This window comes from Budorcas taxicolor, chromosome 5 (assembly GCF_023091745.1).
Source record: "Budorcas taxicolor isolate Tak-1 chromosome 5, Takin1.1, whole genome shotgun sequence".
Classification (NCBI taxonomy): Eukaryota; Metazoa; Chordata; class Mammalia; order Artiodactyla; family Bovidae; genus Budorcas; species Budorcas taxicolor.
This window is the reverse complement of record NC_068914.1, coordinates 96,340,908-96,354,989: the sequence shown is the minus strand read 5'-3', so window position 1 is coordinate 96,354,989 and position 14,082 is coordinate 96,340,908. Positions and strand designations below refer to the sequence as shown.

The 14,082-nt window shown below is 38.5% G+C and overlaps 1 protein-coding gene across 1 annotated transcript in view; it reads right to left on the bottom strand.

Moving 5' to 3' along the window:
- The window catches only part of TAFA2 (TAFA chemokine like family member 2), a 48,305-nt gene that overhangs the window by 17,169 nt on the left and 17,054 nt on the right, over positions 1-14,082 (bottom strand). The window contains exons 2-3 of the mRNA XM_052640573.1: positions 4,830-4,982; positions 3,645-3,769 (exon numbers count right to left, since the gene is read on the bottom strand). Of these exons, the coding sequence (XP_052496533.1) occupies positions 3,645-3,769; positions 4,830-4,982 (278 nt within the window). The remainder of the gene's footprint in view (positions 1-3,644; positions 3,770-4,829; positions 4,983-14,082) is intronic.

Here is a 14,082-nt window from a genome sequence, read left to right as displayed (position 1 = left end):
CAAGTGGATAGTAATACCAGTGGTTAGAACAGTGATCAGATTTCTTCTCAACACTATTGCTGCTACCTACCTCTATCCAACACTTTCACTATGGGTAAAGTAATGTGCCAGAACTGTTTCAAGAATTTTTCTTATCTCCTATACTTTTGGGGCTATTTCAACAGAGATGGCAGAACAATAACAACCTGATGACCTTGGGAACTTTTCTTCTTTGGGGCTTCAGGGAAATTCACCCATGTTGTTGTGTAGGCCAAACTCACATTCATAATTTAACATCATTTTGCCCAGCCATTTGAAATGCCATGATGCTCCTTTAGGTGAAAACATCTAAGTAGCTTCATTTTCACCAGCAATCTTTTTACTTGTGAAGCAAAAAATTAAAATAATTTACTTTGATTGTATAATCAAGAAGCTCCTTCTCTTAAGCCTCTTATCTTCTCTTATATATAATGATTTTTCCTTTTTAAATGAGAATCAAAGACTCTCAGGCTTGGAAGGAATTATTAAAACATAATTTAATACAAACACCCACTGTTTCATGAAACCTTTCGACAGTGTCTTCCAGGAGGTTTTACAGCTGTTCTCCAGGGCAAAAGAGATGATGGAAAAATAAAAAGGGCAATCCACTGTAAGTGGATTAGTTATATAAACTTATAACTAAAATAAACCAGAGGATCTAGATGTGGTCTTCCCTACTCACAAGTTCTCAGTCTTTATCCATTTTGTTTAATTACACTAGGAAGAATTTGTGAAGAGACTCAATTTTAACTTTGAACTCTTGAGAATATGGCCAAACAGGGAATAAAGCAACGCTTCTGAAACAATTAATTACGAGAATTTAGATCGCATGGTCCCGACCTTTTCATTTCAGTGATCTGAAAAGCTAAAAATATTTTTAAAGGTCTGCTTGAACAGAATGATAGTAAATTTTAATAATAGTTACATAAGTTAAATGATCTAGTATAAACTATGGGTTCAGAGGTTAGGTTCTGTAATAAAAAATGTATAGTTTGAACCCTAACTTCTTATTAATTAGCTATATGACCTTGAGAAGTCACTTAATATTTTAAAGCTTTGGTTTACTCAGCTGTAAAAAGGAGATAATATTACCTTTTTTACCAGGCTATTAAGAGGATTAAATGAGCTAATTCACATGAAGCACGTTTTCAGTATATGGCATATGTTTTACATATCTAATAAATGTTAGCTTCATCATTATCCACTCATTTAATAAAAACATAGAACTTTTACTGGAGCATGGCTGCTTTACACTGCTGTGTCAGCTCCTACTGTACAGCAAAGCGAATCAGCCATACATACACATGCATCCCCTCAACTTCTTTCCCATTTAGGTCACCAGAGAGCATGAATAGAGTTCTCTGTGCTATATATATATAGTATGTTCTCATTAATTATCTGTTTTATACATAGTATTCATACATATGTCAATCTCAGTCTCCCAATTCACCCTACCTCCATCCTCCACCATTCCTCCTTGGTATCCATGTGTTCTCTACATATGTCTCTATTTCTGCTTTGCAAACAAGATAATCATACCAGTTTTTAAAACTCTCCACGTATGTGTTAATGTACAATATTTGTTTTTCTCTTTCTGACTTACTTTACTCTGTATGGCAATCTTCAGGTCCATTCAAAACGCTGCCTATGTAAACTTAAAAATTTTTGCACAGCAAAAGGAAACCATAAATAAAACGAAAAGACAACCCTCAGAATGGGAGAAAATATTTGCAAATGAAACACCTGACAAAGGATTAACCTCCAAAATATACAAACAGCTCATGTAGTTCAGTATCAAATAATCAACCCATTCAAAAATGGACTGGAGACCTAAACAGATATTTCTCCAAAGACGACATGCAGATGGCCAACAAGCACATGAAAATATGCTCAAAATCACTAATTACTGGAGAAACACAAATCAAAACTACAATGAGATATCCCATCACACCAGTCAGAATAGCCATCATCAAAAAAATCTACAAACAATAAATGCTGGAGAAGATGTGGAGAAAAGGGAATCCTCTTGCATTGTTGGTAGGAATGTAAAAGATACAGATGCTATGGAGAATAGCACAGAAATTCCTTAGAAAACTAAAACTAGAGCTACCATATGATTCAACAATCCTGCTCCTGGGATGTACACAGAGAAAACCATACTTCAAACAGGTACATGCACCCGTGTTCACTGCAGCACTATTTACAATAATCGGGATATGGAAGCAACCTAAATGTCCATAAATAGAGGAACAGATAAAGCAGCAGCTGTGGTACATATATACAAAGGAATATTACTCAGCCATAAAAAGGAATAAAACCATAGACGTTAGAGGAATCACTACTTTAAAAAAAGATTGTTTCATAATCAAATCTTCACTCATTTCCATGAGTGTTATTTTAGACTAAGGATTAATAATTAGGGGGGGTGGGTTTTCATGCTATAAGTAGCTTATAAGGAAGTTTGATATTGCTAGAATGATTTTAACAAATCAATATGGATTATATCATGTGCTAACTGAATAATACAATTATTCTAATTAACTGATCATGCCCTCCATGATTTTAGAAAGCAGTGTCAGCATTTAACCGACAAGTTAGAGTCATAAATCATTTGACAAAATATAAAGTTATTATTTATTATAAACTTGGTTACTTTTGTATATGTCTGAATACACAGAAAATACACTAAAGATATTACTTAACATTATATCTCATGGGATTTTAAATTAATCCTCTTGAATATGTCCGGACAAGATTAAAAAAAAAATAAGAAACTGCTATTGTTAAATAATACCCTAAGTTAACTAGTCTCTAGTTTTATGTTACTTTTTATAAAGCATTATTATCTTCTAGTCCCCAGTTATCCAATTCTAAGCAATAGTCAGCTTTCCCTTCAGAGCAAAAAGCAAAATAAGACAGAACTTTCATCTGCTGATTCCACAAAGAATTTAAATTCTGCCAGTCTAGAAGATCCATTGGAGGTAATTAGAAAATCAAAGAATAAAAGTATTTTTCACTTCTCCCCAGAAATCAGTCATTGCAAGGTGAAATACATCACCATCTGAAAAGCATTCCTTTTATACTGACCCTGAGATTTGAAAACTCCGCTAGGTAACTCATTACAATTATTACAGACTTAACTATTAGAAAACTATTTTTTGATCCAGAAATTAGGGAGGTCAGAAGAATTACTTTCATAAAAATGAAAGAATATTAACTAGGAAATGTTTATTGAGTCATAAATAAATTCTCCTTTTTTTTCAGGATTTTTCAGATTACTATCCATCAGAAGAATGAGGGATTAGGGTCACCTCCCCAGCATTTAACATACATCCTCTGGCAGGGGTGGGGGTCGGTTCACATTACTGTGAGTATCTCATCAAGGAATAAACAGTATTTAATTATTAGATAACATGACAGTTGTTGGCAACCTACAGATATTATTCTGAGTGAAACAAAAATGTGGTATGAAGAAATGAATTAGGGAGAAAATGAGGAAATAATGTACTGTACCAGGGAAAACTGTACCCTCTCAATCCTACAACCACTTAAAGAGGTCACTGCACATGCTCCATGCTCTATGAATTCAGCGATCTTTTACTTTCACAGACTGACTGTCCACTTACCCTAGTTGTTTTCACTTTATTCCCGGAGGAACAGCTCCATCCTTTCCGATCTGGAAGAACTTTACATTCCTCTCCTTCAAGACATGGTTGCATATGGCACCACCATTTTTGTTCCACTATGGAAGCTATAGGAGATTAAAACAAAAAAGCAACTCAAGATTTTCTATTTGGGCTTGTTAATTCTCTGGGTGTGCATGCTTTTTTGTTTGTTTGTTTTTGGTCCAAAGGGAATAAACTTTTCTAGATTTTCTGACTAAAATATTTTTAATTTTTAAAAGTTTTATTGCGATAAGAATACCTAAAAGTTTAAGAGCGTAGATCTCATGTTCAGTGTATAATACAGTATTGTTAATGATAGGCACATTTTTGAAGGGTTTTTCATATAAACACATAGGTTTCATGGAAATTAGCATATTAGAAACAAATTATGTGAATGTATTCATGTGCTGATTTACATAAACATATAAGAAATTGAGTCTATGGCCAGTTTAGAATCAATATTTTAGAATCAATGTAATATCTCCCCCAAGTAGACTAAATTCAGGAAGGCATTCAAATTGATGTCTTTTTTTTAACTATGGGCAGTAACAATCATTGCAAAGAATGCATCATGAAAATATATGAGCCCTTAACAAAATATTATTTATGATCACATCAATTACACAGATCCACATAAATATTTATATCCTATTAGGTGAATCCTCCAAGAAAGAAATTAACATTTTGATGAACCTCTATAAAAATATTTCATGTGACTTCTATCCACAACTAAACATTCATTCATATGTATGATGTTTATTTTTTCATTAAGAACCATCCATGGGTTTAAGGACCCAAACTATTTTAATTATCTATTTTTATATTGCCTTTTCCAATTAATTTACACACACAAACATACACACTGGCTCTCCACTGGCAAATCAGTATTTCAGGGTATCAAAGTAAGAAGTACATGGACTTCTTGGAACCTCATTATAGTGTCTGTTGCTACAAGACTGCACAAGTCCTTAGACCTTTTTTCAGTGGTTTTTAAATTTCAGAATGCTCTTCAAATGATCTTGCGCCAACCATATGATTGATGGTGTGGCCCCCCAGGATGAACCCCAGAATTGAGAATCACAGTGAGATTCCAGTTCTATGCAGTCCCCAGTTACACTATCACAAGAGCAATGGAAGAAGCCTCACCGTCCACACAAGATGGAGCTGCTCGCGTGGTGCCCGCCACCTGCCCAGGGAAACAGGAGCACTTGACTGTTTGTGACCGTTCTTCTATCTTGTTCTTATTACAGCATCTGTGGAGTGCCACCACTTCGCAAGTGCCCGTTTTAACATGGTGAGCTGCACACAGAAAAACAAAAGATGAGACAACACTGAGAAAGCTTTGGATACTTCCCCCCCTTTTTAATTAGAAGTGCATTAAATATAGCTCTATAAAGGGTCTACCATGCATGAAACTAGAAATACAATGATGCTGACTCCATAATGCAGATTTGATTTCTTTGCTAAATGTGGTAGGACCATTTCTATCAGTAAATGCTTGGTGAAGCAGGAACAATTAGTGGCTAGATTAGAATGAGCTGTTAGAACAGTCTGAAATATAGAGGCAATATGTGGTGCCATCAAAAACATATTTATTTGCATGTGGCCTTTTTTTTTTTTTTACACCTTTTTGTTCAACATGTTGATCAAAGTAGGGTAATTCCATAGACAAAGTGCCCTCTATTGGGGCTGAGATGAGCCTTATTGTCAAAGTGGGTGGGTTGATAAAGGTGATAGTCTTTAGGTTACACTCTCTCAGGTTATGGCTTAGAGTCAGGAAGGGAATTTCTTTTCAGAAATTAGGACGTCTGAGGGTGGGAACCCACCTCTTCAGGATTCTTCTCCTCAGTTTTCTTGGAAATGAACTAACTGGGTGATTTTTTAAATTGCTGCCATTTTCCTGAAAGTTCCATCCAGTTTCAGGACCCACAGATCATTCCTGTCAGTTTTGCCTGAGGGAACAACTGCCACCAAATGGCAACAACCACAGCCAGAATGTGGATGGACTTATATCTATGCAGGCAAAATCCAGTCCAGTGAGCTGTGAGGCTCCATTGGCCATTTTGTCAGCCTCACAGTAAGGCTACCTAGTTGTTTAGGTGACTGACATTTTTGGACCTCACTCATCATATTAGGATATGGTTCAAGTTTGCCTTCATTGTTTTTTTTTTTCCCCAGCATGTCTTCTTCAAAGTAGTAACCCTACTGTGAAATGATAAACCAGAAGTTCCATCTGCTAGAAATAAAAAACAGCTTAAAATTAAACATTTGTTGAAATGTTATGTTTTCAGAAATTTTAAAGCATGTGATTGCTATAAAAACAGAGATTTAAATAGAAAAGTAGGACATCTGAAGTTATTTAATGTTATAAACAAATTAAGACCCATTTTGTAAATGAGGTTAGGACATCATGCATTTATATTAATCTTCCCCTTAGAGATGGGGAACCACTGAGCAGGGACTCAGGTTAGATTGTTTAGATTTTTCTTGTGAGAACAGATCACATTCACTGTCCATCTCCTTCCCTATGTGAGACCAAGAGACTCAGGTGTAGCTTTGACACATAATCCTCAAAAGAATTTGCAAGAAGCAGGTACCATTTCCAATGTCATGAAGGTTTTTCTGCCATGGTATATACAAACAGGGATTTCTCTGTGTGTGCTTCAAGCAGAAGGCTATCTTTACAAAAGGTAAAAACTTGAAAGCCAAATTTCTGTTCCTTGTGCTCTAGACAATATTTTCTTAGCTAATAATGATTCAGTTTCTCTCAATTTATTGAATGCTTTATGTAATAAGCAAGTCAAAATACTGCTTTCTACACTGAACCTCCCTTATTCCCTTTTCTTATTGGAGTATAATTGCTTTACAATGTTGTTAATTTCTGCTGTACAACAACGCAGATAAGCTCTATGCATATGTATACCTCCTTCCTCTTGCACCTCCCTCCTAACCCACTATCCCACCCTCCAGGTCACCACAGAGCTCTGGGCTGAGTGCCCTGCGCTATCAGCAGGTTCCCACTAGCTATCTGTTTCACACATGGTAGCGTCAGTCAGTTCAGCTGCTCAGTTGTGTCTGACTCTTTGCCACCCCATGAAGTGCAGCACACCAGGCCTCCCTGTCCATCACCAACTCCCAGAGTGTACCCAAACTCATGTCCATTGAGTCGGTGATGCCATCCAGCCATCTCATCCTCTGTCATCCCCTTCTCCTCCCACCCTCAATCTTTCCCAGCATCAGGGTCTTTTCAGGCTCTTTGCATCAGGTGGCCAAAGTATTGGAGTTTCAGCTTCAACATCAGTCCTTCCAATGATCAGTCCTTTCCATGGTAGTGTAAGTCAGTCCTAATCTCCCGATACATCCCACCTTTTCCTTCCTCTCCTGTGTACACACGTCTGTTCTCTATATCTGTGTCTCTATTCCTGCTATGCAAATAGATTCATCTGTACCATTTTTATAGATTCCACATATATATGTTAATAAACTATATATTTTTTCTCTTTCTGACTTACTTCACTCTGTATGACAGACTCTAATTGAGTTACTACCACATATCTGAGATGGTTCTGAGTAATGGGGATGCAACAATGCATAAGATGGATAGAGACCTGCCCTCGGAGCACTCATATACCTCTGGAGAAAGCAAATAATCCTTAGGGACTAATGATTAAGTAAGCCAACAGTAGATTTTCTAGCTCCTTAAAAGGGATGCAATAGGGTAATGTGATGGAGAGTAACCAAACAGCAAGGGAAGGCAGAATTGTATGAGAGTCTCGGGGAGGACCTCTTTGAGGAGGTAATCTGAATGATGACCTGAGTGATGAGAAAGGAAGCCTCCATGATGAAGAGCTAAGAAAGGAATGTTTCCAAAGACATGGAGCAGCAAATGACATGGTTCTGAAATGGGGAAATGTGGGCTGTGTTCTCAAGACAGCAAGATGACCAGTGTGGCTGCACCGTGGTAGAACAACTGCGAGGCTGAGGACAATGTGTCAGAAACAGAGGGAAATGGCTTAGGGGCAGGTGTGCCACAGTAAAGAGGTGGAATTTTTTTCTCATTTCAAGACAAAGCCTTTGAGTGGATGTGTTATCTCTGAGTTTGATCCCTGGGTTAGGAAGATCCCCTGGAGGAGGGAATGGCAACCCACTCCAGTAATTTTGTCTGGAGAATTCCATGGACAGAGGAGCCTGGCAAGGCTACAGTCCATGGGGTCACAAAGAGTTAGGCAGGTCATCTCATTAATGCTTTAGGAGTTTACTCAGGCCACTCTTTAGAGAAAAGACTGAAGAAAGCAAGAGTGGAAGCAGGGATACTAATCATGAAGGGGCTACAGGAGTTCAGGGGATAAAGGATGGGACACAGACTAGACTAAGGGCTGGGATGAAGTACCAGATGAGGAGGTATTTCAGGGTAGTGTTGGTTTGAATGGATTGAATGTGAGCTGTGAGGGAAAGAGGAGTTAAAGATCATTTTTACGCTTGTCCTGAGGAATTAAAAGTTGGTGGTTCTGGAAGATAGAGGAGGCCTGGGGAAAAGGTGTTTGTTAAGAGTTGGGTTGGGTCAGAATTACTGTGCTTCTGTTTTGAATTTGTTAAGTCTGAGAGTCCTATAAGACACTGGAGCAGAGGTGTAAATCAGGCGGCATCATTTATACAATGGGGTTTAGGAGAGAGATCTGGACTGCAGATACACACTTAAAGGTGATATTTAAAGTCATACACTGACTAATTACCATGAAAAGACTACTGATAGAGAAGCAGAGAAATAATAGTCTAGAACCTAATTCTAGAATTGGGGAGCGGAACATGAAGTAAGAGGAAAAGTACATGAGACAAAGGCATGGAAAACCAAAGACTAAACTGTTCCAAGAAACACAGATTGGTCAGTTATGTCAAATGCTGCTGAAAGCTTTAATAAATAAAGCAAAATAATTGTCTACTAAAGCAGTAGTATGGTACAGCAGTTCAAACAGAGCCTCCAAAACCAGAGTGCATGTGTGTGAAGTCGTTTCAGTCGTGTCCAACTCTTTGAGACCCTGTGGACTACGGCCCATCAGGCTCCTTTGTCCATGGGATTCTCCAGGCAAGAAGTAGCTGGGTTCACATCTGCTGCTGCTGCTGCTAAGTCGCTTCAGTCGTGTCTGACTCTGCGACCCCGTGGACTGCAACCTACCAGGTTCACATCTAAGCGCCTCTAAATAGTAGTGCGACCTTGCCCAAGTCAGCAACTATCTCTGGTTAGCATTTTTCATATCTAAAAGATGAATATTAATAGCACCATCTTCATATGATTGGTTAGAGGATTAAATGAGTTAATATGTACAAAGTATTTAGAGCATTCCCTGCCTCATAGCAGGCACTCTGTGTTAGCTATTATTAGCACTTGATCCAGATGAAAATCATTTAATGGCATGATGGAGATAAAAGCATGATTAAAGTAAGTTTATTGGATAATGAGATGCAAAACTGTAGACAATTATAAAAATTTCTTTCAAGGAGTTTTTCTGTAAAGGGAAAAAGGAAATGAAGCAGTAGTTGGAATGAGTCTAAGGGTCAGGGAAATTTTTTTAATGGATGCCATAAAAGCATGCTTGCTAGCTGCAATAATCCAACAGAAAAAGAAAATAACAATAAAGGAGAGAAAGTGGGTAATTTAAAAAAGACTGTTCTTGAAAGGGGAAAAAAATGAATTGAGATTCAGGGCATGTGGTGGAGTTGGTGTTCGATTCATGTGGGGACATTTAATCCATTTTAACAAGAGTGAAGGTGGGATGCGTGAATTTAGTCAGGTAGGTGTGAGCTGTTTAGGTGGTTAGAAGATAATGCAGTTTCATATCTGATGTCATCTCATTTGCTATGAAATATCAGAGATGTTTGAGAAAAAAAGAACATGAAATATGTATTTCAAAGAGGAAGAATAAATTTACTGGGAAGGAGTAGTTGGAATGCCTGGCAGGGAGCTGGCTGATGGACAAGGTAAACCGTAGAGGACACAATGGGATGAATGGAGGGGTGGGATTACAGCACAAAATGGAAATAAACATCTGGGGGATGACACACTATTTGGGATGCTTGGACGTCCAAGAGGGATGGTGGGATGTGTCCTGCAAGTCTTTGAGTGGAAGCCAGAGACAAGAGATTATTAGGACTTCTTAAGATAGTGATGCTATGAGGCAGAGCACTGAGCTGAGACAGCTTCAGGGAGAGCTGGATGTTGGCTCAGTTCTCTCTCACAGAACCACAGAAGATAGGCGCACACAGTGAGGTTCCGCGGGTCCCTACCCTGAGAAAAGAAGCACCATTTCAGCATTTCCCACCAGGGCCATTTTATCATCTTCATCATGCGGAGATTCATCATAAGTTGGAAACGAATTGGTGAAAAACCTGCATCTGGTTTCCCCTTCCCAATGTCAAAATTCTTTTATACTTTGCCTGACAAGAAAAACTGTACTTCATCCCATTAATTACATTTAGATGTGGTGATAGAACTTGCTTTGGCCAATGAAATGAAAACTAGACTTATGAGCAAAAGCAAATGATATCAGTCTGTGAGGACATTTTAATAGTATTCATTCACCAGATTTCTCCTCACCAGCCAGAGCAACAAATTTTACAGAAATTACTTAGCAACTGAGCACAAGAAAGGGATAATTAATTTTTTTTAAATAGAATAGATGGTAGGTAGGTAGGTTGATGATGAAGACTATATCAACCTCAGTCCCCAAGTGAAGAGACACAAAACAGAGTCGCCACCAACCACATGGACATAAGAGTGAGAAATAAACCATAAAGTAACACAAGGCTCTAAAATTTGATGGCTTGTTAATATCACAAAACAGCCTACCCGGACAACACAGTAGTACTTTCTACTGCCTCCTAGGTTGTTCAACAGGATATATATATACAAATGCATTGGTGAGTGGGTAAGTCAGTAAAGAATGATATCTCAAAACCAGATCTTTCTAGGGCACTGAGTCAATGAATGAATATATACAAGAAAATGCTGTTTAGATATTTATATAATTAAATGAATTGTAATAAATTATTCCCAATTGGATAATGCTGGCTAAATTCAGTATGTCAGGGCTTTGGTGAAGAAAGTGTGCTTCTTTCTTCTTTGAGGAGAAAAAAGGTGAAATGGTGCCCAAATGGTATGAGGAGAAAGATAAGGTTGGAGCTGCACTGAGAAGAAGAGAGGCATGTTTCCCTTCAGAGAAGATGGGACTAAATGTTAAGGGATTCATAATAAAGGTAACCTGGCAGACCAAGCCTCACAGACCCACAGGTTTTCTGCCTATGAATAAAGTGCACAGACACACAGATTGTTTCCTTGTTAGAAGTGGGATTTTGTAAAACAAACAAATAAACTCTATCAATCTTTGTTCTTTTTATTAAAAATTAAAGTTGTAAAGCTTTTTTCAGGGGAATTAGAAAGGGATCAGAGAAGGAAATGGCAACCCACTCCAGTATTCTTTTTTTTTTTTTAATTTTTATTTTTACTTTATTTTACTTTACAATACTGTATTGGTTTTACCATACATTGACATGAATCAGCCACGGGTGTACATGAGTTCCCAATCCTGAACCCCCCTCCCACCTCCCACCCCATATCATCTCTCTGGATCATCCCCGTGCACCAGCCCCAAGCATCCTGTATCCTGTATCGAACATACACTGGCGATTCATTTCTTACATGATAGTATATATGTTTCAGTGCCATTCTCCCAAATCATCCCACCCTCTCCCTCTCCCTCAGAGTCCAAAAGTCCGTTCTATACATCTGTGTCTCTTTTGCTGTGAGCAACCTAGATAGCATATTCAAAAGCAGAGACATTACTTTGCCAACTAAGGTCCGTCTAGTCAAGGCTATGGTTTTTCCAGTAGTCATGTATGGATGTGAGAGTTGGACTGTGAAGAAGGCTGAGTGCCGAAGAATTGATGCTTTTGAAGTGTGGTGTTGGAGAAGACTCTTGAGAGTCCCTTGGACTGCAAGGAGATCCAGCCAGTCATTCCACTGCTGGGCATACACACCAAGGAAACCCGAATTGAAAGAGACACATGTACCCCAATGTTCACTCCAGTATTCTTGCCTGGGAAGTGGACAGAGTAGCCTGGTGGGACTGGAGACCTTCGGGTCACAAAGAGTCAGACATGACTTAGTAACTGAGCACAAGAAAGGATAGTTACTTTTTAAAAAATGGAAGAGATGGTAGGCACATAAATAGGTAGATGTGGAGGGATGGATGGAGGGATGGAGAATCCTACACTCAAAGAGTTTGAAGACATGGGTAGGGAGAATATTGCCTGTTCAATATTTTTATATATGCCAGTTAATATGGTAAACAAAATGAAATACTTCAAAACAGACAAGTGAATCTTCTAGCAAAATTTCATTCACCTAAGCATGGCACCTGTCTCCTGAGAAACCTGTATGCAGGTCAAGAAGCAACAGTTAGAACCCTTTATGGAACAATTGATTAGTTCAGGATTGAGAAAGGAGTATGGCAGGGCTGTCTGTTTCACCCTGTTTTATTTAACCTATAGGCTGAGGACATCACGAGAAATGCCAGGCTGGATGAGATACAAGCTGGAATCAAGACAGGTGAAATAAACATCAACAACCTCAGATATACAGATGATACCACTCTAATGGCAGAAAGCAAAGACGAACTAAAGAACCTCCTGATGAGGGTGAAGGAGAGTGAAAGAGCCAGTTTAAACCTACATATTAAAAAAACTAAGATCATGGCACTCTGCCCCATTACTTCATGGCAAATAGAAGGGGAAAGCCTGGAAGTAAGGACACAGTTCCTCTTCTTGGGCTCTAAAATCACTGCAGATGGTGACTGCAGCCATGAAATCAGAAGACAATTGTTTCTCGGCAGGAAAGCTATGACGATCTTAGACAGTGTGTTGAAAAGCAGGCACATTATTCTGCCAACAAAAGTCCGTAAGTCAAGAGTATGGTTTTCCCGGTGGTCACGTGTGGTTGTGAGAGCTGGACTGTAAAAAAGGCAGAGCGCCAAAGAATTGGTGCCTTTGAACTGTGCTGCTGCAGAGGACTCCTGAGAGTCCCCTGGACTGCAAGGAGGTCAAACAAGTCGATCTTAAGGGAAATCAACACTCAATACTCATCGGAAGGACTGATGCTGAAGCTCCAGTATTGTGGTCCCCTGATGCGAACAGCCAGCTCATTGGAAAAGTCCCTGACGCTGGGAAAGACTGAGGGCAGAAGAAACAGAGGGCATCAGAGGATAAGATGGCTAGATGGCATCACCAATGCAACGGACATGAACTTGGGCAAACTTCAGGAGATGGTGAGGGACAGGAGGCCAGGTATGCTGCAGTCCTTGGGGTCACAAAGAGTCGGACACAACGGTGCAACCGAACAACAAAAAGCATTGCATAGGTGTTCACATATATAATTCTTATTTTTCTGCTATATAACTTAACTTCTTACATCAAATTCTTGTAGACAAAGGCTAATTTTTCATGTAAACTGCTCAGTATGTGGTACATGTTTAATAAACAGTAAACAAGCAATAAGAAGGTAAAACTAATTTCTGTTGTTTTCCTTTAAAAGCTTAATGACTGTAAAAAATTAAAGCAGTTACTAGAATTCTCTACACAGAGTCGGGCAGAGCTCATGATAAGCTAATCTAGTCAAATATTAGGCCTTTCCAAATTAACAAAATAGACTTCACAGACAATCAGTTAGCATCATACTAAAATGATGCAAGACCCCCTGGAGAAGATTTAAATGAAAAAAGAACAACCAATTTCCTTGATGTCATAACCCCAAGTCACAAAAGATAAAACAACAACAACAACAAAACCTCACATCTTTCTGCTACTTTCTCCTCCCTGGACATAAAGCAGAGCACAAAATGTTGCTTCTTACATTTTTGTGAAATGACACTAGACACACATAGGCTTAATTCCTATGAAAACAGGAATACCAAGTCTTGCCCAGCTCTAATTGTTGCCTGCCAAGATTATTCTTGCCACCTCTTATTAACAAATATCTTCTGCTTCTGTTAGGTCCTTACCATTTCTGTCCTTTATCATGCCTATCCTTGCATGAGATTTTCCCTTGATATTGCAAGTTTTTTTGAAGATATCTCTCTTCTTTCCCATTCTATTGTTTTCCTCTAATTCTTTGCATTGTACACTTAAGAAGGCAGTTCAAAGCCTCCAAAACCAGAGATCATCTGAATTAAATTTGCCCATTCCCATTGATTTGAGTTCACTGATTCCTAAGATGCCAGTGTTCACTCTTCCCAATCTCTTTCTTGACCACATCCAATTTACATTAATTCATGTACCTAACATTCCAGGTTTCATTATGATATCATTCTTTACAGGATCGGACTTTCTTTTCACCATCAGACACATCCAC